A 22,563-nucleotide genomic window follows, 5' to 3' on the forward strand; every position below is an offset into this window, starting at 1 on the left:
TTTTCTAGTGTTTCTATTAATAAAACTTTCTCCAGAACACTAAATACATTGTGTCTTGAAATTCGTTGATGAAAAAACATTCTGTGATTGGATTATTTGCTAATACAATACCATATACAGATCATTTAAATACTAAATTAGACTGAATCATAGTCACAACAATTCTTAAATAAATCAAATGTAACATTTAATCATATATAACTGAATCTTTTCTCATATTAAAAACCCTCAGTCACCCACAGTTTTCTAATCATTTTGTAGCGTTAGTATAGAACACACTATGCCAGACAAACAAGGAATTGTAGATTGCCTTTGTGGCCGTGCTTTGCTTGGAAAGGGAAATTCAGAAAGCAGACACCTATATACACTTATCAGCTACAACATTAAAACTACTGACAGGTAAAGTGAACACACTGAATACACTGTCACAACGGCACCAGTCAAGGGGTGTGATAGATTAGGCAGAAAGTGAAAAGTCTGTTTGTGAATTTCAAGCAGAACAAGTGGACAAGCAAAAAGACATTGAATGAAGATCTGAGTGACAAGGGCCAAACAGATGGCTGATGGTTAAATAAAAGGGTCTGAGTATCTGCAAAACAGCAAATATTGTGGGGTGTTCCATTATGCAGTAATTTGTACCTACCAAAAGTGGTTCAAGAAAGGAAAACTGGTAAACTGATATCAGTGTCATGAGCACCCAAGGATCACTGATGCTTGTAGAGACAAGCCCATCAAGCCTGACACACAAAACAGCTAATGTTGCTCAAACTCCTAAAAAAACGTATTGCTGGCCATGATAGAAAGGTGTAACACAGTGCATTGGTGTTAGTTGACACTGGGACTGCGTCACAACTCATTCCAATTAAGCATCTATGGGATGTATTGGACCAACAAATCCAATCTGATGAAGCCCTACTCCTGAACTTGGAGGATTTAGGTCTTGGTGTCGGATACCACAAGAGACATTCAGAGTCTTGTGGAGTCCACACCTTGATGCATCAGAGCAGTTTTGGCAGCACGAGGGGTGCATATATGATATTAGGTTGCATCAATGTACATTTAAAACACAAACCCAGAAAAAACCAAATCAAACCAACTATATCTGGTGTATAAAATCAGACAAATTATTACTTGCTATATTTAAAAAAATAATACAAGTTCCTTAAGCCAGGCTCACACTCCAGAATTTTCAGCCCAAAGTAGCCCCAATTTCCCCTCCAGAGAACACTAAAAAAACATTGTTGAGCACCTTGATCAGACTGCCCCGATCATATCAAGCATGTTTGATTTTTAGAATTTCAATATGGATGATAACGGCTATATGATTACATCAGTACTTTCGTGATAGCCAATGTGCGGCAGCAAAACAGCTAATGTATGTCCAGATTGTTAGGATTTTAAAATTCTAGTATTGTGAAGACGTTTTCACTCAACAACTGGACTAAGTGCTGAGATCTCTGTAAATAACTCCAGGCTCCTGGTTACCATGGTAGCAAGTACACCGTAGCCAGATAAGATGGCTTTTATGGCTCAATGGAATTCAAAGAGAGTTTTACCTGATTCACTTTGAAACAGACACATATTGCCCATAGAAAAGAACTTTCATTAATTCATAGACAAGCCTTTGTATGAATGGACATCCATATCCCCTCATAATTATGTGTATTATTATTATTATACACAATAAAAGAAAAGTTTTACACATGCTTTATGATAAAACCACTAGTTATTGTAACTTTATGTACACAATTCACATTTTGTTGACTAAAGTATAGTGTATATTATTTGTTAAAACCTATGCAACATTAGCATTATAAGATTCTTACACATATGTTTGAAGATGAAGAGTTGTAAACTTCTCCGAAGAAAGCTCAAGTTACCATTGGCTCAATAAGCAGGAGGTGTACCTCCATGTCCTTGTCCTGTTTTGTACATGATTTGTTTAGTGGTTTACTTGAGTCTGAGGGCATAGGAACTGGGGCCTTTTACAAATCATCCTTTAAGTCTTCTCAAGAATGATGCCATTCTTCAGACCAATTCCATAATACATATGGAATACACAGGTAATAGGAAGAATAATACACAGGTGCAGGAAGTGAAGCAGAATGTCAGAAAAGTACAGAAAAAAGTGATGATAAAACCTAGCAAGATCAAAATTTATCAACTTCTTTAACTTATTTTTTGGGGCATAGGAAAACTCCTTATAACAGTCACTTTGGAATCCTCCATCTTGATCCCTTCCTAATTACATGTCTTAGAAAAATCTTACCAATTTACATGTCTTCAGGTTAAGCATTAAGCCAGCTGATTCCAATGCATAACAAACTCGTACTGTTTGCACTTAGTAACAAAAGCAGTACATTATCGTACATCATCCAGCATTTACTCTCCACTGTCCACTCCCCAGTGGCGACAGACGAAGTTGCAGTGATAACTGACAAAGCTACAGCACCCCCAGTGGCAGCTGATGAAGCTTCAGCATCCCCTGTGGTGGCCAATAATGCACCAGGGCCCAAAGTGGTGGCCACCGAAGCTGCAGTATCCCACTCCCCGCCAGCGCCGCCCAAACTCCTTGGTCTGTCAGCTCTGCCTGGGCTCCCTGCCATACTGACCCTGCCCAAGCAGTCTGCCATGCTAGCTCCACTGAGACCCCCTGCTCCGCCTTGTGGCCTCATCAGCCATGTTTCTCTGGGAGCAATCATGTTTGTGGGGTTTCCCTTTCTCTTATGCCCCATCCTGCTAGAGTCCAGTCTTGTGAGACCATCTTTCCTGTATTGAGTATATTACCTGTGTCCAGCCCTTTCTGCCTTGATGTGTCTGCTGATCTGCTGATCGTTCAGTATAGTATCTCCCACCCGGATCCATTGGAACTTTGCTTGACAGTCCTTCTGTCTCCACCCTGGCCCTCAGCCAGCACTCCAGAACTGTTGGAGCCTTCCTTGTCTGTCCCACCAGCTACACCCTGGCCATCTGCCAGGATTTCTGCTCTGCTGGAGCTTTCCTGGTCTGCCACTCTGGCTCCACTATGGCTTTCTGCTAGGACTCCTGAACTGTCTGAACCTACCTGGCTCAACCCTCCTACCCCTCTCTGGTACCTTCTAAAGACTTATGGTCTGTCCTACTGGCTCTGGCTTCCCTGCCTCCTACCCTTCCACGTCTCTTGCGTGTTGACCCTGTTCTATCTGATCTCATGTTTGTGCTGGTGTTTGTGTCATGATTTTGTCTTGTTTTCGCCAGGTGGCATCCCTTTGGGTGGGGGGTGGTGTCAGGGTTCTGTCACCTCGGTCTAGTTTGTTTGTGGTCTTGTGATGGAGCCCTGACATCGTTGTCTTGTTTTGTTGCACACAGCTCCGTTTTTTTGGCTGCATGATTTGTCGCATGGTTTATGAGTTCTATTTATTTTCATGTTTATGTCCTATTTTGCACGTGGATAGTAATTTGTTTTGCTGACCCTCCTTAATCTCCTCATTTACTTTCTATTTAATCTCCTAGTGTTTGCAGTCCTGTGCCAGTTTGTTGTCAAAAGTTCCCTGGTGTGTGCCTTGTGTCCTGTCTTGCCAGTCTGTTTTTCCTCTACGGGTACTATTTGTTTGTTAGTAAAAATGCCCTTCTGTTCCTCCACTTGCCATCTCTTCCAGTTATAATATTTCTGTTGTCTGCCTCTGGGCTCTTGTACTATTTAGTTTTCAGTCTCCTCAGATGTGATTGCTGACATTCAGTAACTTTATACACATATTTGGACCAGGTAAATGCAACTGGAATAGTTTGAGGGATCCTTTCAGCTTGCATCTCAAAGCAATTTCTGCTGGAGTATAGTTTGTACTCTCCTGCCAAGTTGAATTGCTTGCAAACCTGTCGTCGATCCATTGGTCCCAATTCTGATGATGATGCAATCACGATCTTAATACAATATATATAAAATAAAATAAGAAATAAAATATAACTGTACAAACTCGTACTGTTTGTACTTAGTAGCAAAATGAGTTTCTGAATACTACTCTCATCCATTGCCACTTGCCAGTCTCCACTCTGCATTCATCAGCACCAAATGCATTCATCAGTGATTGTATATCAAGGGTATGGACAAGTTTGTGTGCATTTTGTTTTGTGGTTTCAGTGGAAACAAATGGGGAGAGAAATATCAGAATGTTGGAAACAAATATTCTTTGACAGAGTTATCTGTAGGTACAGTTTTTACCCATCTGAGCTCATTATCTTGGTTACACTTTATTTTAAAGGTCCCTTAAACCAATCTGTTGATTATAAGTAATGTTGCCTCCGAACATCTCCTAACTCTCACTCAAGTGCTAGTGAAGTATTAGTAGAATGGCAGGGTTTACATGTAGGTGAAAAAAATGATCAAAAAGGAAACAAACGTAAAGATTCAAGTTCATCAAGGCTACTTTTTGGTGCTGAGAGGAAATTTACCTCAGAAGAAAAACAGAGCGTAATGCGCAGCTTCATCCAGTGGAGGATATCATTCTGATGAAATTACTAGCATTAGTTGTTATTGTCCTTTTCTGACAAAACCCATTTTACAAGTGCATATAAATGTCTCATAATGTCAGAATGTTCTTTAATGTTCTATAACAAATAAAAATTACATGGACCTACGAATGTTTGCCATAAAGGTGTGTTACTGTTCACATCTCAGTGTTTAAAAGAAATATAAATAAAATACAAATAATAATGAGTACAAAAAAGTCGCTGTCAGTTCTCTTTCACACACAAGTTTATGTTAAAAAAATGTATAGCATACAAAAACACAGTTGGTTATGGCTGTGAAGTTAAACAGGTGAAAATTAAATTGCATGTTTTTATTAGATCTGTCTATTAAGTGACCTCTGCACTGTTAATATGAGGCAAACAATAAAACAAAAACTTAAAATCTACAGCATCCTTAAAAAGATAAATATAAGATAAATATGTAAACTTCAAAATTTTTATTTGTATATTTACACATTTTGTTTGACAAACAACCTTTACTAAATTACATGTTATTTAGTTTTGTAGACAGTTAATTTAGCAATGTTTATTTAAGAATCACAGACAAAAAAAGTAATTCTCAGTCTGAATTGTGAGGCTCTGGTCTTTCAATTGAAAAAAACATTACCTTCAGAGAAATTCTTAACAGAGTACTAAGATCTAGATACTACGCTTTAACTAACAGCCTCTATGCCAACTTGCACAGTCAGGAACTGACTAACAATGGAGGCCCTGCAGTCTTTAGTCTTGGTCTTGTATAAAAGCACAGGTGACAGCAGTCAGTCAACAAGCAGAATCAGCTTCAGCTTCTACTGAGGACCAGTCAGTGCAACCATGATGGGCAAGGTAAGTTTCATACCAGCTAACATTTTCATTGTGCAATAAAAATAAAAGTTGCTAAATAAATAAAATCACTAAATGTTGTATTGTGAATTTTCAGGTCATCTTCTATGAGGACAGGAACTTCCAGGGTCGCTCTTGGGAGTGTATGGGCGACAGTGGAGATTTCTCCTCCTACATGAGTCGCTGTCACTCTTGTAGAGTTGAGAGCGGATGCTGGATGATGTACGATAATCCCAACTACATGGGAAACCAGTATTTCTTCAGGAGGGGAGACTATGCTGATTACATGTCTATGTTTGGAATGAACAACTGCATCAGATCCTGCCGTATGATTCCCATGGTAAGTTCCAAGAATATTTTGATGTAATTTATAAAAAAATAAATGAACAAATAAATAAAAAACAGACAGAAAAGCATTAGTAACTTTTTAGAAAGAAAATTGTATTTACATGTGAAAAGATTTGCATTTACATGTGATGTTTTTCTATCTAATCCACTTTTCTTCTACTACAGCACAGGGGATCCTACAGAATGAGGATCTACGAGAGGGATAACTTCATGGGACAGATGTACGAGATGATGGATGACTGTGACAGCATCATGGACCGTTACCGCATGTCTCACTGCCAGTCCTGTCATGTGATGGACGGCCACTGGCTCTTCTATGAGCAGCCCCACTACAGAGGCAGGATGTGGTACTTCAGGCCTGGAGAGTACAGGAACTTCAGCAACTTTGGAGGCATGAGATTCATGAGCATGAGGCGTATCATGGACTCCTGGTACTAGAGTTTAAAATAAATAAAATAATTTCTCTACCACAATAAATGTTGTCTTGAAAATCTTTAATTTCACTAATAACAGAACATCCAGAAAACACTTTACAAATTGTCTATAGCAATGTTCAGTTGGGATGGTTACTTTGGAAATGTAATAGATTACAGATTACAAATTCAAAAATGTAATAAGTAGTGTAACTTTTCAATTACTTTATTAAAGTAATGTAACTTATTACATTTGTTTACTTTACATGTAACTCCCTAACACTGGAAGTATTTAATTTTTATTTACAAAAATTCCCAAAACAACATTAAACATTTTTAATTTCCCCAGATTAGAAATGATCACTGATTTCCGAACAAATATATTTCTAACCAACTGACCAACCCACCCACCCACTTACTGTCCTGGAATGGAAGAAATTCAGTTACTATAGGGTTGAATTTCAGGATGCTATGCTCATTCTGGAAAATACAATCTAATTCTAAAACAACTATTTATTTACAATTGTTGATTTATTTTATTTATATTAAGACTTGAAATATCAAGTTTGTATGTTAAATTTAGTTACATTACTAAAGTAAGTACTTTTATACTTTTATAATAATAAACTAAAATAATTATACATTTATACATTTTGCTTTAAAACTAAAATAAGCAAAAATAACAAAGAACAAAGTAACACATTATTTACAAACAAAAAATTAAAATCAAGGTCTCTAAATGACCTGATGTATATACAGTAGTCATATAATACAGCCTTTGTTAAAAAAAAGTCAAACTTTTTGTAAATGTAAATGTCTTTACTTTTTGTAAATAAGTAATTTCCACGATTTTAAACACCAGTGTTTAAATACAATTTTTATTGAAGTACATTTTGAACTTGTGTGATATAAAAATTAAATATACTACATGGCTCTATACATCAAAATCACAACTGCTCTCCCTGGGTAACCAGCAGTGTGAACAATCCAATCAGGGATCAGAATTTTCAAATCCTGTGTCAAAGAGTTAAGAATTGAAAAAGTAACAAACAATTACTACGTTCTGTTCTACTACAGTAAGTTAACAGTCCATCCTCTCACAAAATAAAGAATGCACATTATAATAATAAATAGATCACCCTATTCCCGCTGTACAATGATAACAGATTGGTGTGAATGAAGAATTATTTAATAATGCCACAGTACCATTCCAGTCACCAGTTTTTGACAGGGCCATACAAATGTGTATACAGTATCTTAATTCAGCAGCAGTGGAAAGGCTACAAAGATCTATTAAAATTCCATTCATAATTATGTTTGGTGACCTTAAATCAATGTAAGCTGCAACACATTCACTCCCCCCTCAGAAAAATTTTAATGTTAATAGACTTCCTTTAATGTTTGCTTTTAACCTGCTTCCTTTAATGCTTTATCCTTTAACACAAGCATTAAAGGAAGCAGGCCTATTATCAAGAAATACATAGATGTTAGTTCAACTGTTTCCTATCATGCTTGGACTGTGTTTGCTCCTTATTATGTAATACTTGGAAATAAGTTTGGTAAAGGAATAATGCATGAGTAAAATGTTACAAACTCTGACTATGTTTACATGCACACAAACATTTTTTTTTCCAGTAATCAAGAGTAAAGACAAGAGTTGCTCCAACCCAAAATGTAAAAGCTTCGTCTTCAGGACGCAATCTTTTGGGTGAAAACTGGGAGGCTTATGACTGTTGACACTGTCAAGGTCCAGAAAAGTATGAAAGCCATTGTCAGAATAGTCCATCTAGCATCAGTGGTTCTACAGTACCGTTATGAAAATAAAACAAAAATAACAATTTTACTCATCGTTGAGCACTGTAGCTTCACTGTAGCACCATTTTGGAGAGGATCTGCTGGACACATACAGAGTATGCAGTTTTGTGTCAGCCATAATGCAAGGATCCGTATTCTACGTTTATACACTTTGATTGGAATAAAAAACAGTGTATCCTTGCATTGCAGTCAAGGTTCAGCTATTGTGAGAACCTTTTATATCACATTTGGCTGCACTTCAGTTGCAAAGGACACAGCACTGATCCTCACCTGACCCTTGCAGCCCAGTACACAAAAGTATTAGCAGACAGTGCATGGACCAAATGGCAGTCAGACTAAAACGGACCCTGTGAAGATCCATCCTGGTCCACAGTCTAAAGTCATTTTTCCACTATCCAGTTGTGTTTCCACGTGAGCCAGGTATGGTATGACACGATTACAAAGAGTTGTCGGCCCAGAATTCTGTATAACTGTGCTGAACCGTGCCATTCAGGATCTGTCACTTGTCTGTTACAAGGCTTCTAGTTTTTCAGCAGCTTGCTATTTTGAGCTTTTGCTATTTCACACAAATTAGTAATAAAATCTAAAGGAATTTCTGATCATCCTCCATAACACTGTGGTTATTTGCACTTCATATCATATGTAAACATTTGTGTTACCATGGCAAGACTGGCATTTGAAATGCATTCCAAAGAGATTTGTTATCAGCCACAAAACCATAACTGTACCGGCCAGCTTGGTCAGCATGGAATAGAATAGCTATGCAAAGAGAACCATTTAGCTTGATGGTGGAAAATCGGCTTAAGTATCCTTTTGGCATGACAAAGTTCCAAACACTACAGGCCACTATATAAATTTCTACATTTTTACTTTCAGACTAATCATCTGACCATGTGGAATGTAAATATAAACTTGCCAAACCTTTTTCTAAAGACCTTGGCCTTAGTTTATAGCGGCAGCTATATGTTTTTCTAATATGATTCTAGATAACTTTTATTCGTTTTTTTTGTTTTCTTTTCATACATAAAGAATTCCTATAGCTTCATAATATCACAGCTGAACCACTGATGGCAGATGGAGCATTTAGACCATGTCTTTCATACTTTTGTTCCGAAGACGAACAAAGATTTTAAGGGTTTGGAACAACATAGGGGTAGTGATTAATGACAAAATGTTTATTTTGGGGTGGAGTAACCCTGTTCCAGAAATCACATAATGATTGTACAAAACACACTGGGGGAGGGTGGACAAAAATAAAAATGTGTAAACATTGTATAAATTAGGAAATCTGACCAAAAACATCTATTCAGATGAAAGCTTGCCGTATACAGTTAAATAATATGAATCAGACCTCAGGCAATGAGGTCTGTATAATACAGCCAGACAAAAGTGAAATGATGACAAAAGTGAAATTCTTAAAACACCTGTAAAGGAACTTGTAACATTTACCAAAAAATCCCATACAGTGCTTTTAGGTTTCACATTTTCAATTAGAATTAGAATTAGAATGTATGGTACAAATTAATTTATCAAAATGAAAGGGTGAAAGTTTCAAAATGAAAGTTATTGTTACTATTATTATTCATGTTATCATTAGCATTTAGAAATTCTACAATTCAAACAATGTAAACACTAAGATCTACATACCAAGCTTTAACTAGAATGGCCTATGAACCAACTTGCACAGTCAGGAATTGACTAACAATAGAGGCTGTGTAGTCTTTAGTCTTAGTCTAGTATAAAAGCACAGGTGACAGCAGTCAGTCAACAAGCAGAATCAGCTTCAGCTTCTCCTTTGTGAAACTACCGAGGACCAGCCAGCGCAATCATGAAGGTAAACCTTGTTCCAGCACCTATTTCCACAGTTTTACTCCAAAATTATTTGATTTGTTAACTTTATCTTTAAATTAGTTAAACAATACATTTTTAATTTTCAGGTCACCTTCTATGAGGACAGGAACTTCCAGGGTCGCTCTTATGACTGTATGGGCGACTGTGCCGATTTCTCCTCCTACATGAGCCGTTGTCACTCTTGCAGAGTGCACAGTGGGTGCTGGATGATGTACGATAATCCCAACTACATGGGAAACCAGTATTTCTTCAGAAGGGGAGACTATGCTGATTATATGTCTATGTTTGGAATGAACAACTGCATCAGATCCTGCCGTATGATTCCTATGGTGAGTTCCATAAATGTATTGCTTTGTAATGTATACACTCAAATCCAGATGCTGTTAATGCCATTTCTAAAATAATATTCAATTTATATATTTTTTGGAATCATCAAGCAAATAACTGACCTAGTGGGATAAATGTTAAAGCATAGAGGATACCTATCAGAATGTTTATTTATAAGGCAGAACACGTTGATTCTACATGAAAAACATAACATAATGGTTTTTCTCTTTCACTACAGCACAGGGGATCCTACAGAATGAGGATCTATGAGAGGGATAACTTCATGGGTCAGATGTACGAGATGATGGATGACTGTGACAGCATCATGGACCGTTACCGCATGTCTCACTGCCAGTCCTGTCATGTGATGGACGGCCACTGGCTCTTCTATGAGCAGCCCCACTACAGAGGCAGGATGTGGTACTTCAGGCCTGGAGAGTACAGGAACTTCAGCAATTATGGAGGCATGAGATTCATGAGCATGAGGCGTATCATGGATTCCTGGTACTAGGGTTTACATCAATAAAATAAATCCTCTACAACGCTAAACAATCTGTCTTGACAATCATTGACGTCAATAATGTTTTCATGAGTAGTCAAATAATACCTCATAAATTAAGCAGAAATTGCTGAATTATGTTCTTTTAACAAACTAATCTAATTTATGTACTGTAAACATGAGGAATAAATGCTTTCAAATGACAAGGTCCAGCCAAACAAACCAAAACTACCTATACTCAAGTTGCATCGAAAAAGCTTTTCACAACCTTTGGTCAAATTACAAGTGCTTCTATTTTATCAGAATACATGATAGTTGTATGATATTTGATATTTTAATTATAGCTAGCTACAAGCAAGAGGCACCAATATTAAGAAGAATGCCATATTAAGACATAATTTAAAAACAAATCTATATATTCATACAAAAATTCCAGATCAGCTGTTTGGCTATACAGTTGTTGCTGAACATTGCATATAAAGACTATTGTGCTCATTAAGGCAGATCCAGCATTTTGGGAGAGTGATTTTTTTTTAAAAAAGGGGTCCTTCACGTTTTCATGTGGAGAGCAAATGCGTATATTTTCAGAAATGATGGCGTCATTTAGCCCATGTGTCTCGCCCTGTCAGACACCACTACATCACATAACAACAGCAAAAACATTAACAAACAGTCTTTTTATAAACTAACATTAACACAGAGTCCAAGTCTTCTTCTCCATTTTTTCTCCGTTCTGTCACAGAATTACAGTGCCCTATAATGATCTGGCATGTGTACTACATTGATTTGTGTCAGTTTGGTGGTTTTGTGTAGACATAGATACTTTTTAAGATGAGGATTGAATAGGCAGAATTCTGGATTTGTGTGGACGAAACCTAACTATTTAACATAGTTACAGAATTCTTAGTACTAGTTGGAATTGAGGTTGAGTCAGTGAATGACTAGTGCCCTGCCACCTTCAAAAACCACGACCTTGAGCTAGATACTGAACCCATAGCTGCAAAAAATGGCTGCCAACTGCCAAGAACTGACAAATTCTTAGTATGAATTACAGTACTTGGTCACCTTTACTTTTTTTCATAGCCTAAAATTTCCTGCCAATTAAAACCTGATATCATTGAAGTGATTGAATCCAAAAATCCAAGGTCCGACTGAACTTTGATAACCGCCTTACTGGTATTAGCACACTGAATGTGTCAAATTCCTTTAAACTATGCCAATTGTCTATTATTTATTTTGAACCTTTAACAATTTTTGTCATTTAAAACAAATATATATGAAAAAGTGTCAATTTTCAATTTTCCCATTTATTTTTAACAGTCTACATTCCTCTAATTTAACAATGTCTGTCTTTGCAAAGACCTCTGGATGGTAGACCAACAGTGAGTTTTTTAATTTCCTTTAAGATTGGCCTGTCAGTAAACTTAATTGCACTGTCACAATTATCTTGGTCCTGATGGGGTTGTCAGATAATCCTGGAATACCAATATCAATATTGGACAGTGCTAAAAAAGTAAAGGAAAACAAATAATGACATAAAGGTAAAGTAAAATAAATATGTGGAAATAAATCAACCAGGGTTGTCATCGATATAGGCAACTATAGAGAAAGTAGAGAAAAAAATGTGCAGCTAAATGTGTGTAACAATAGCTTAATGATATTGCAATAAAAACTGTCCACAATTTCCCTTTCTGATGCATAATTAAATAATTTAATAAACCTGAGTGGGGATTACCAGTCAGTCATTATGCTACAACATCATGAACATTATTATGTCCAGTACATTCTTCTCTGTTCTCTGTCAATGTGCGAAGTGTAAGGCCAGGTGTAAATGAGTCACATGGCTGTGAATGTGTCACATGGGAATGAAAGCTGTAAAGGCTACACTGCCTCTTTGATAAACAGATCCACTTGGGTTTAAAATAATAGTAATTAGGAAATTTAGACTATGGTCTTTTTCCTGGGTCCATCTGGGGTTGCTTTGGGGTTTATTTTATTTTTATTTTTTTTGAGTAATGCGTTAATAATTCAATTCTAATAAAAAATAAAGGAAATCCTCAGTAGAGTGCCTATAATTGTGCTTAACCTAATAAAACGACAAATAAACAAACGCTTAAGTAACACTCAATCCTTTAATAACTACATTTCCTAAATTTCTAGAATACACCAGACAGTATATCTTAAACTAAACTTTTACACTCTACATTTACATGTGAGAGCTAACACTTAGCTAATACATTTTTTAAAATGTTAAGTCTTACATTTTATACATGTAATGAGCCCTGCTTTGCATCTTCAGGGAAAAAGACAACATCCTATGATGAAAAATATTTGGTGTCAGATTTGCTAGTAAATTCCACAAGAAAATGTAATGTGAAATTAGTAGAAAGTAAAAAGATTCGAATAATATTTTAATCTTACTTTCATTATATTGAGAGAGGGATTGTGAGTCGCTGAAAAACTGCTTCAGAAACGTTAAACAGAAATTCATAACCTAGAAAATATAATTGATCAAAGATCAACAAAAAATAAAAATATAAAAAATAACAATATATTTGAGACAAACAATAAATAAATATGCTTTAATAAACACAAAGAAATCACCACTTGTTTGTTACTTAAATTACTGTTAACAGAATATCTATCTGACAAACCAAATTTAGATTTTTGCCCAATTTTCCATTTTATTCTCTGTTACTGAAAGAAGCACAATATATGAAAGTATTTTAAAAACAATTAATGTGTTTAGTGAGTTTAGTGCTTCATAATTGCAAATTAAGCTTCAGAAATTCTACAGGTCAAGAACAAATGTCAGTAGTAATATCTAGATTCTACGCTTCAGCTAAAGTGGCCTCTTTTCTAACTTGCACAGTCAGGAACTGACTAATAATGGAGGCCCTGTAGTCTTTAGTCTTGGTCTAGTATAAAAGCACAGGTGACAGCAGTCAGTCAACAAGCAGAATCAGCTTTAGCTTCTCCTTTGTGGAACTACTCAGGATCGGCCAGCGCAACCATGATGGGCAAGGTAAATTTAATTCCAGTACAAGTTTCTACAGTTAACTCCAAAATAAAACAAGTTAATTTTTATTTATTTTTTAATGTCTAAAAAAACTGTTTTTTTAGGTCATCTTCTACGAGGACAGGAACTTCCAGGGTCGCTCTTACGAGTGTATGGGTGACTGTGGAGATTTCTCCTCCTACATGAGTCGCTGTCACTCTTGTAGAGTTGAGAGCGGATGCTGGATGATGTACGATAATCCCAACTACATGGGAAACCAGTATTTCTTCAAGAGGGGAGACTATTCTGATTACATGTCTATGTTTGGCATGAACAACTGCATCAGATCCTGCCGTATGATCCCCATGGTGAGCTTCATTAATATTGTTATTTGTAATGAATTAAAATATTTTTTTAAGAAAAAAGTTCAATTTACATTGATTTGGAAACATTTAGATGAATTTTGGGACATTAAGGAAATAAAAATGGTTACTTTCAGAATGGTTATTTATGAGACAGAACTAGGCAGTGAACACAACTGACTTCTCTCCCACAACAGTACAGGGGATCCTACAGAATGAGGATCTACGAGAGGGATAACTTCATGGGACAGATGTACGAGATGATGGATGACTGTGACAGCATCATGGACCGTTACCGCATGTCTCACTGCCAGTCCTGTCATGTGATGGACGGTCACTGGCTCTTCTATGAGCAGCCCCACTACAGAGGCAGGATGTGGTACTTCAGGCCTGGAGAGTACAGGAACTTCAGCAACTTTGGAGGCATGAGATTCATGAGCATGAGGCGTATCATGGACTCCTGGTACTAGTTTTCTAGTATTTATTTCTAGCATTTCTTAAATTGTTAATAAAATAATTCCTCTACAACACAGTGTCTTGAAAAATCATGAAATGCCACTAATATTTCCATTAGTAGTCCAAAAATGATATCATGTCAACATAGGTTGCTCTAGTACTAATGCATGGTCAAACTGGTTCACCACTTTCGCACTTTTTAACAGCATTAAGAAAATTACAATTTTTACATATGAAGCTCACAAAAATTTTGCACATGATGAAAACACATAAAAACTGAACTATTAATTTTGACATTAACAAAAGCTGATTTTAATCGACAACACATGGGTTTAGGTTTTTTAGGCCTTTCTGTAAGGTGTTTGAGAGACCATGACGTAAAAAAGTGCAAAAATTCAGTAAACAAATCAGCATGTTTGCGCTTATTAAAATCTTACTATTATAAAAGAATAATCAAGGAATTAGTAAAACTGTAATAATAATTGCTTACTGGCCAAGCAACAACTAGTTTAGTCTTTTCTTGCATTATTTTGGTTAAATGATTCTGATATCTAATTCACAATTTGAATCCAATTTGAAATTTCAAATAAACCTTTTAGTTTTGTTATGATTATTTTTGTTGTTCTACTCTCAAAGTGTACTTGTTCTATCGGGACCTGCTTTACACATAGTTTCAAACCAGCCGCTAACAGAAATCCTCAAACTCACCGGGCAGACTGTTATCACAGGTTGCAAATTTAACTAATACTATATGAAGTTTAATTTGCACTTTGTTTCGAAAGCCTTAACTTCTTACCCGGATCACACATATAAAATCGATTAACAAAGTTTCCTGATTACTGTAATAAAGTTGAAAAACAAAATAAAATAATAAATCTATAAACGTTAACACATTTCAAATGACTTTAGCATGTGCAAGAAAAATACATTTTCAGTAAATCAAACACCACTAAAAATCCACATGAATGAAATCCCAAAAAATAAAAATTCTTTCATTCAGTATATACACATGATTTGCAACAAAATGATCAAAATATACATAATGAAGGTCAAAAATACTGTGGTGGGAGGAGCTAATGACAGACAGAGTGGATGTGGTGTCAGGCCTCGGAGAGGCTTTTTATTAACAAAAATATACAAAATAAAGTGTTCAGGGGAAATAGTGTCCAAAATAAACGGGGGAACTGGTGTCCTCATTGTTTTGCAGGGGGAGTGCAGGTAGGGCAGTGTTCCAGGGGGAAGAGTCCAGGTAGGGGGGGAATCCGGCAGCCACACGCGCTCCCCTCTCTGGTCCGGGGCATGAGGGGCGGCGGCTTCTTCCCGTGGCTTCTCCTTCGCTTCTTCTCCCGGACGGTAGTTAGAAGGGATAAACAGCCCGGCATCCTGGCCCATCAGCGGTACATGTGTGCAATCGTCGCCAGGACTACAGAGTCTGACAGCTTCTCTAGTGGCGTGGCGAGTCCCTCACGCACCCTTCCTGGGCCCACGAGGACACAAGTGGGCATGCGCAGGGGAAGAGACCGCTCGGCATTTAACAGCGGCGGTGACGAGGCTCGATACATTTCAAGTGTGCCTCGTCACACGCCGCCAGACCTGTCCAATACCACGCCCCTCCTCTCACACACACCCATTCCTGTCGGGAGCCTGGTGAAGGGTGGCGAATAAAGAACATGGTGATGACAATCAAGGGGAGGGGTAGCCGACTCGTCACAATACATAATTGAGCACACTGATCTAAACACAATGATGTAAAGCCTTCATGCCATGTTCAACTGTCAAAACAATTAAATCATATTTGGTATTTCCAAGGTGTTTGCTGTTTCTTCCCATGCACTGAAGAAAAAAATCTGCCATCATTCACCTTATTGTACCATAATCATGTGGGGTATAAACCCAGTGTAGTTGAACTTGGTGATGTTCGTGCAGTCCGGTCACTACATGTCAGTACACAAAAACCTTTTAGCTCATTCCTCCAAAGTGGCTCAATAATACTGAAATCTGGTGACTGTGAAGGCCTTGATGTTCAACTTAACTCTCATGTTCATCAAACCACTCTGTCACCAGTCTTGCTGTGTGTATTGGTGCATTATAATCCTAAGACACAACATCACTTTCAGGCTACAATGTTTGAACCACTGAGTGTGCATGGTCCTCCAGAATGCTGATACACAAAAAAGACTTCCTGTCCTGGTCACAGATACACCAGCAAGACACGCACCCACAATTTGTCCTTTTTAGAACTCTGCTTTGTCTCACATTATGCTTTGTGTATTGCAATATTTTATGCACATCAGTGCTATTGCTCTGCTAATGCAATCTTCACTCTGTTACTGGTGGATGTGCAATCATGAAGTTTGGCCACCAGGCTATAGAAATAAAGCCATGAATCCTCCAACACTATATTGGCCAGTGTTTCCAATCCCTGTGTGTGTATGTATTATATATATATATATATATATATATATATATATATATATATACGTCATCGCCTGGTACAGCGCAGCCGGGATCCCACACTGGAGGCAGGCTTTCATCTGAGCACGGACTTACCTCACAGGGCTGGGCCTTACCCCACATGTGATGTGTTGAAGTTCACCCTGGTGAATGAGAGGGTCGTTTCCCTGCACCTTCGGGTCGGGTATACGTCTCTCACTGTTGTTTGTGCCTATAGGCCAAATGGCAGTACAGCGTACCCAGCCTTATTAGGATCGCTGGGAGGGGTTCTCGAAGATGCTCTAAACAGGGACTCTATCATTCCACTGGGGGACTTCATCGCTCATGTGGGCAATGCTAGTGACACTTGGAGGGGCGTGATGGGAAGAAAGCCCCCCCGATCTGAACCTAAGTGGTGTTCTGTTGTTGGACTTCTGTGCTAGTCCGAACAACAGTTTGTCCATAATGGACACCATGTTGTATGTACATCACTGTATGTGGCACCAGGTCACCCTAGTGACCAACCTTTGTGGTTGTTTCATCTGACCTCTGGCTGTATGTCTGAGACACTTCGGTAAAGAGAGGGGAGAGAGGTCTCAACTGATCACCACCTGGTGGTGAGTTAGATCCATTAAAGAGGAGGCTGGACAGATTCAGCAAGCCCAAACATACTGTGAGGGATTGTTGGGAACGTTTGGTGGAGCCTCCTGTCAGAGAGGTCTTCAACTTCCACCTCTAGCAGAGCTTTGACCCGATCCTGAGGGAGGTTGGAGACATTTAGTCAGAGTGAACAATGCTGTCCCCCTTCATTGTTGATGCGGCCACTCTGAGCTGTAACCGTAAGGTCTCCGTTGGCAGTTTGTAGCAGCTTTCCCCAACCCCGGTGTTGAACACCGGAAGTAAGGGATGCCGTCAAGCTGAAGAAGGAGGCCTATCAAACCTGACTGGCTCGTGGGACTTCTGAGGCAGCTGATAGGTACCGGTGGGCTAAGTGGACTGCAGCCCGGGTGGTTGTGGGGGCAAAAACTCAGTCACCTCGGAGGTTCTGGCAAACTGTCCGGTGCCTCAGGAATGGGAAAGCAGTGCCCTGCTAACACTGTATGCAGTGGGGGTGGGAATAATCTAACCTTAACTGGGGACATTGTCGGGCGATGTAAGGAATACTTTGAGGATTTCCTCAATCCCACCATCCACTGAAGAAGCTCCACACTGGGGATCCCTGTGACTTATATTAAATATTGTAAAAAGGGGAATATTATGTCAACTTTAAAGATTAAGAAGGATCCAGCATAGGGGTGAAAAGATAATTTCACCAGCCATGAACGGTGAACGAGAATGTTCTGGAGAGTGATTTTCAGTGCAAAGAGATAAAGAGAGGTGTAACATAGGCTCTTATGGGCTTGCTAAAGAACAATAGAGCTGCTGCATTCTGAATCATTTGTAGAAGTTCGATTGTGCTGCAAGACGTCCAGTCAGAAGAGCATTGCAGTACTTGAGTAGTAGAGTTGGTGAGGCAGGGAAGACGAGAAGCTCAGTCTTGGCCAGGTTAAGCTGTGGGTGATGATTGCAGATGAAGCACAATAAATAAAAGTATTTTAAAACCACTTAATGTGTTTAGTGAGTTTAGTGCTTCATAATTGCAAATTAAGCTTCAGAAATTCTACAGGTCAAGAACAAATGTCAGTAGTAATATCTAGATTCTACGCTTCAGCTAAAGTGGCCTCTTTTCTAACTTGCACAGTCAGGAACTGACTAATAATGGAGGCCCTGTAGTCTTTAGTCTTGGTCTAGTATAAAAGCACAGGTGACAGCAGTCAGTCAACAAGCAGAATCAGCTTTAGCTTCTCCTTTGTGGAACTACTCAGGATCGGCCAGCGCAACCATGATGGGCAAGGTAAATTTAATTCCAGTACAAGTTTCTACAGTTAACTCCAAAGTAAAACAAATTAATTTTTATTTATTTTTTCATGTAAAAAAAACCTTTTTTTTTAGGTCATCTTCTACGAAGACAGGAACTTCCAGGGTCGCTCTTGGGAGTGTATGGGTGACTGTGGAGATTTCTCCTCCTACATGAGTCGCTGTCACTCTTGTAGAGTTGAGAGCGGATGCTGGATGATGTACGATAATCCCAACTACATGGGAAACCAGTATTTCTTCAAGAGGGGAGACTATGCTGATTACATGTCTATGTTTGGCATGAACAACTGCTTCAGATCCTGCCGTATGATCCCCATGGTGAGCTTCATTAATATTGTTATTTGTAATAAATTAAAATATTTTTTAATGAAAAGTTCAATTTACATTGATTTGGAAACATTTAGCTGATTTTTGGGACATTAAGGAAATAAAAATGGTTACTTTCAGAATGGTTATTTATGAGACAGAACTAGGCAGTGAACACAACTGACTTCTCTCCCACAACAGTACAGGGGATCCTACAGAATGAGGATCTACGAGAGGGATAACTTCATGGGACAGATGTACGAGATGATGGATGACTGTGACAGCATCATGGACCGTTACCGCATGTCTCACTGCCAGTCCTGTCATGTGATGGACGGCCACTGGCTCTTCTATGAGCAGCCCCACTACAGAGGCAGGATGTGGTACTTCAGGCCTGGAGAGTACAGGAACTTCAGCAATTTTGGAGGCATGAGATTCATGAGCATGAGGCGTATCATGGACTCCTGGTACTAGTTTTCTAGTATTTATTTCTAGCATTTCTTAAATTGTTAATAAAATAACTCCTCTACAACACAGTGTCTTGAAAAATCATTAAATGCCACTAATATTTCCATTAGTAGTCCAAAAATGATCTAAACTAGGGCTGGGCAGTTTGCTGCATTTGATTCAGGCTCACAAAAATTTTGCACATGATGAAAACACATGAAATCTGAACTATTAATTTTGACATTAAGAAAAGCTGATTTTATTATACAACACATGGGTTGTTTAGGGTTTTTTAGGCCTTTCTGTAAGATGTTTGAGACAAAATCAGTAAATAAATCAGCAGGTTTGCGCTTATGGAAATCTTACTATTATAAAAGCATAATAAAGGAATTAGTAAAACGGTAATAATAATTGCTTACTGGCCAAGCAACAACTTAATCTACTGTAAGTGTTAAGTCTTTTCTTGCATCATTTTGTTTAACTGATTCCGATAGCTAATTCACTTTTGTTATGATTATTTTTGATGTTCTACTCTCAAGGTCAATAAATCAAACACCACTACAAATCCACATGAATAACAGTGTCCATAACCCCAACCCCCAAAAAAGAAAAATACTTTCATTTAGTATAACAAATACACATGATTTACAACAAAATGATCAAAATATACATAATGAAGGTCAAAAATACATAATTGAGCAGACTGATCTAAACAAAATGATGTGCAACCTTCATGCCATGTTCAACTGTTAAAACAATAAATCATACTTGGTATTTCCAAGGTGTTTGCTGTTTCTTTCCATGCACTGAACAAAAAAACTGTGCCATCATTGACCTTATTTTACCATATTCATGTGGGATATAAACCCAGTGTAGTTGAACTTGGTGATGTTCGTGCAGTCCGGTCACTACATGTCAGTACACAAAAGAATTTTGACTCACTCCTCCAAAGTGGCTCAATAATGTTGAAATCTGATGACTGTGAAGGCCTTGATGTTCAACTTCACTCTCATGTTCATCAAACCACTCTGCCATCAGTCTTGCTGTGTGTATTGGTGCATTATAATCCTAAAACACAGCATCACTTTCAGGCTACAATGTTTGAACCACTGAGTGTACATGGTCCTCCAGAATGCTGATACACAGAAAAGACTTCCTGTCCTGGTCACAGATACACCAGCAAGACACGCACCCACAATTGGTCCTTTTTAGAACTTTGATATGTCTCACATTATGTTTTGCGTATTGCAATATTCTATGTATATGAGTGCTATTGCTCTGCTAATGCAATCTTCTCTCTGTTACTGGTGGATGTGCAATCATGAAGTTTGGCCACCAGGCTGTGGAAATAAAGCCATGAATCCTCCAACACTATATTGGCCAGTGTTTCCAACCCACGTGTATGTGTGTGTGTGTGTGTATTATATATATATATATATATATATATATATATATATATATATATATATATATATATATATATATATATATACACACACACACATACAGATGTGACAAAATTGTTAGTACCCTTTGGTCAATGAAAGAAAAACTCACAATGGTCACAGAAATAACTTTAATCTGACAAAAGTAATAATAAATAAAATTCTATAAATGTTAACCAATGAAAGTCAGACATTGTTTTTCAACCATGCTTCAACAGAATTATTAAAAAAATAAACTCATGAAACAGACCTGGACAAAAATGATGGTACCCCTAACTTAATATTTTGTTGCGCAACCTTTTGAGGCAATCACTACAATCAAACGCTTCCTGTAACTGTCAATGAGACTTCTGCACCTCTCAGCAGGTATTTTGGCCCACTCCTCATGAGCAAACTGCTCCAGTTGTGTCCGGTTTGAAGGGTGCCTTTTCCAGACTGCATGTTTCAGCTCCTTCCAAAGATGCTCAATAGGATTGAGGTCAGGGCTCATAGAAGGCCACTTTACAATAGTCCAATTTTTCCTCTTAGCCATTCTTGGGTGTTTTTAGCGGTGTGTTTTGGGTCATTGTCCTGTTGCAAGACCCATGACCTGCGACTGAGACCAAGCTTTCTGACACTGGCTAGTACATTTCTCTCTAGAATTCCTTGATAGTCTTGAGATTTCATTGTACCCTGCACAGATTCAAGACACCCTGTGCCAGACGCAGCAAAGCAGCCCCAGAACATAACAGAGCCTCCTCCATGTTTCACAGTAGGGACAGTGTTCTTTTCTTGATATGCTTCATTTTTTAGTCTGTGAACATACAGCTGATGTGCCTTGGCAAAAACTTCGATTTTTGTCTCATCTGTCCACAGGACATTCTCCCAGAAGCTTTGTGGCTTGTCAACATGTAGTTTGGCATATTCCAGTCTTGCTTTTTTATGATTCGTTTTCAACAATGGTGTCCTCCTTGGTCGTCTCCCATGTAGTCCACCTTGGCTCAAACAACGACGGATGGTGCGATCTGACACTGATGTTCCTTGAGCATGAAGTTCACCTTGAATCTCTTTAGAAGTCTTTCTAGGCTCTTTTGTTACCATTCGGATTATCCGTCTCTTAGATTTGTCATCAATTTTCCTCCTGCAGCCACGTCCAGGGAGGTTGGCTACAGTCCCATGGATCTTAAACTTCTGAATAATATGTGCAACTGTAGTCACAGGAACATCTAGTTGCTTGGAGATGGTCTTATAGCCTTTACCTTTAACATGCTTGTCTATAATTTTCTTTCTGATCTCTTGAGACAACTCTTTCCTTTGCTTCCTCTGGTCCATCACCAAACAACACAGTGATTACCTGGAGCCATATATATAGGCCCAATGGCTGATTACAAGGTTGTAGACACCTGTGATGCTAATTAGTGGACACACCTTGAATTAACATGTCCCTTTGGTCACATTATTTTCAGTGTTTTCTAGGGGTACCATCATTTTTGTCCATGCCTGTTTCGTGAGTTTATTTTTTTAAATAATTCTGTTGAAGCATGGTTGAAAAACAATGTCTGACTTTCATTGGTTAACATTTATAGAATTTTTATTTATTATTACTTTTGTCAGATAACAGTTATTTCTGTGACCATTG

At 38.1% G+C, this 22,563-nt stretch overlaps 4 protein-coding genes across 4 annotated transcripts; all 4 read left to right on the forward strand.

Moving 5' to 3' along the window:
* Positions 1 to 5,319: 5,319 nt before the first annotated feature.
* LOC122351238 (gamma-crystallin M2-like) lies at positions 5,320 to 6,114 on the forward strand. The gene is made up of 3 exons (XM_043248167.1): positions 5,320 to 5,331; positions 5,426 to 5,668; positions 5,842 to 6,114. The coding sequence occupies exons 1-3, from the start codon at positions 5,320 to 5,322 to the stop codon at positions 6,112 to 6,114; spliced, it is 528 nt and encodes a 175-aa protein (XP_043104102.1).
* Positions 6,115 to 9,298: 3,184 nt separating this feature from the next.
* LOC122351239 (gamma-crystallin M2) lies at positions 9,299 to 10,593 on the forward strand. The gene is made up of 3 exons (XM_043248168.1): positions 9,299 to 9,310; positions 9,842 to 10,084; positions 10,321 to 10,593. Exons 1-3 carry the CDS (start codon positions 9,299 to 9,301, stop codon positions 10,591 to 10,593), a joined length of 528 nt encoding a protein of 175 aa, XP_043104103.1.
* A 3,001-nt stretch (positions 10,594 to 13,594) lies between these two features.
* On the forward strand, positions 13,595 to 14,411 carry LOC122351860 (gamma-crystallin M2-like). The gene is made up of 3 exons (XM_043249226.1): positions 13,595 to 13,606; positions 13,705 to 13,947; positions 14,139 to 14,411. The coding sequence occupies exons 1-3, from the start codon at positions 13,595 to 13,597 to the stop codon at positions 14,409 to 14,411; spliced, it is 528 nt and encodes a 175-aa protein (XP_043105161.1).
* A 4,301-nt stretch (positions 14,412 to 18,712) lies between these two features.
* On the forward strand, positions 18,713 to 19,527 carry LOC122351866 (gamma-crystallin M2-like). The gene is made up of 3 exons (XM_043249233.1): positions 18,713 to 18,724; positions 18,823 to 19,065; positions 19,255 to 19,527. Exons 1-3 carry the CDS (start codon positions 18,713 to 18,715, stop codon positions 19,525 to 19,527), a joined length of 528 nt encoding a protein of 175 aa, XP_043105168.1.
* The last annotated feature ends 3,036 nt before the right edge of the window (positions 19,528 to 22,563 follow it).

Source organism: Puntigrus tetrazona, chromosome 9, assembly GCF_018831695.1.
Source record: "Puntigrus tetrazona isolate hp1 chromosome 9, ASM1883169v1, whole genome shotgun sequence".
NCBI classification, from domain to species: Eukaryota; Metazoa; Chordata; class Actinopteri; order Cypriniformes; family Cyprinidae; genus Puntigrus; species Puntigrus tetrazona.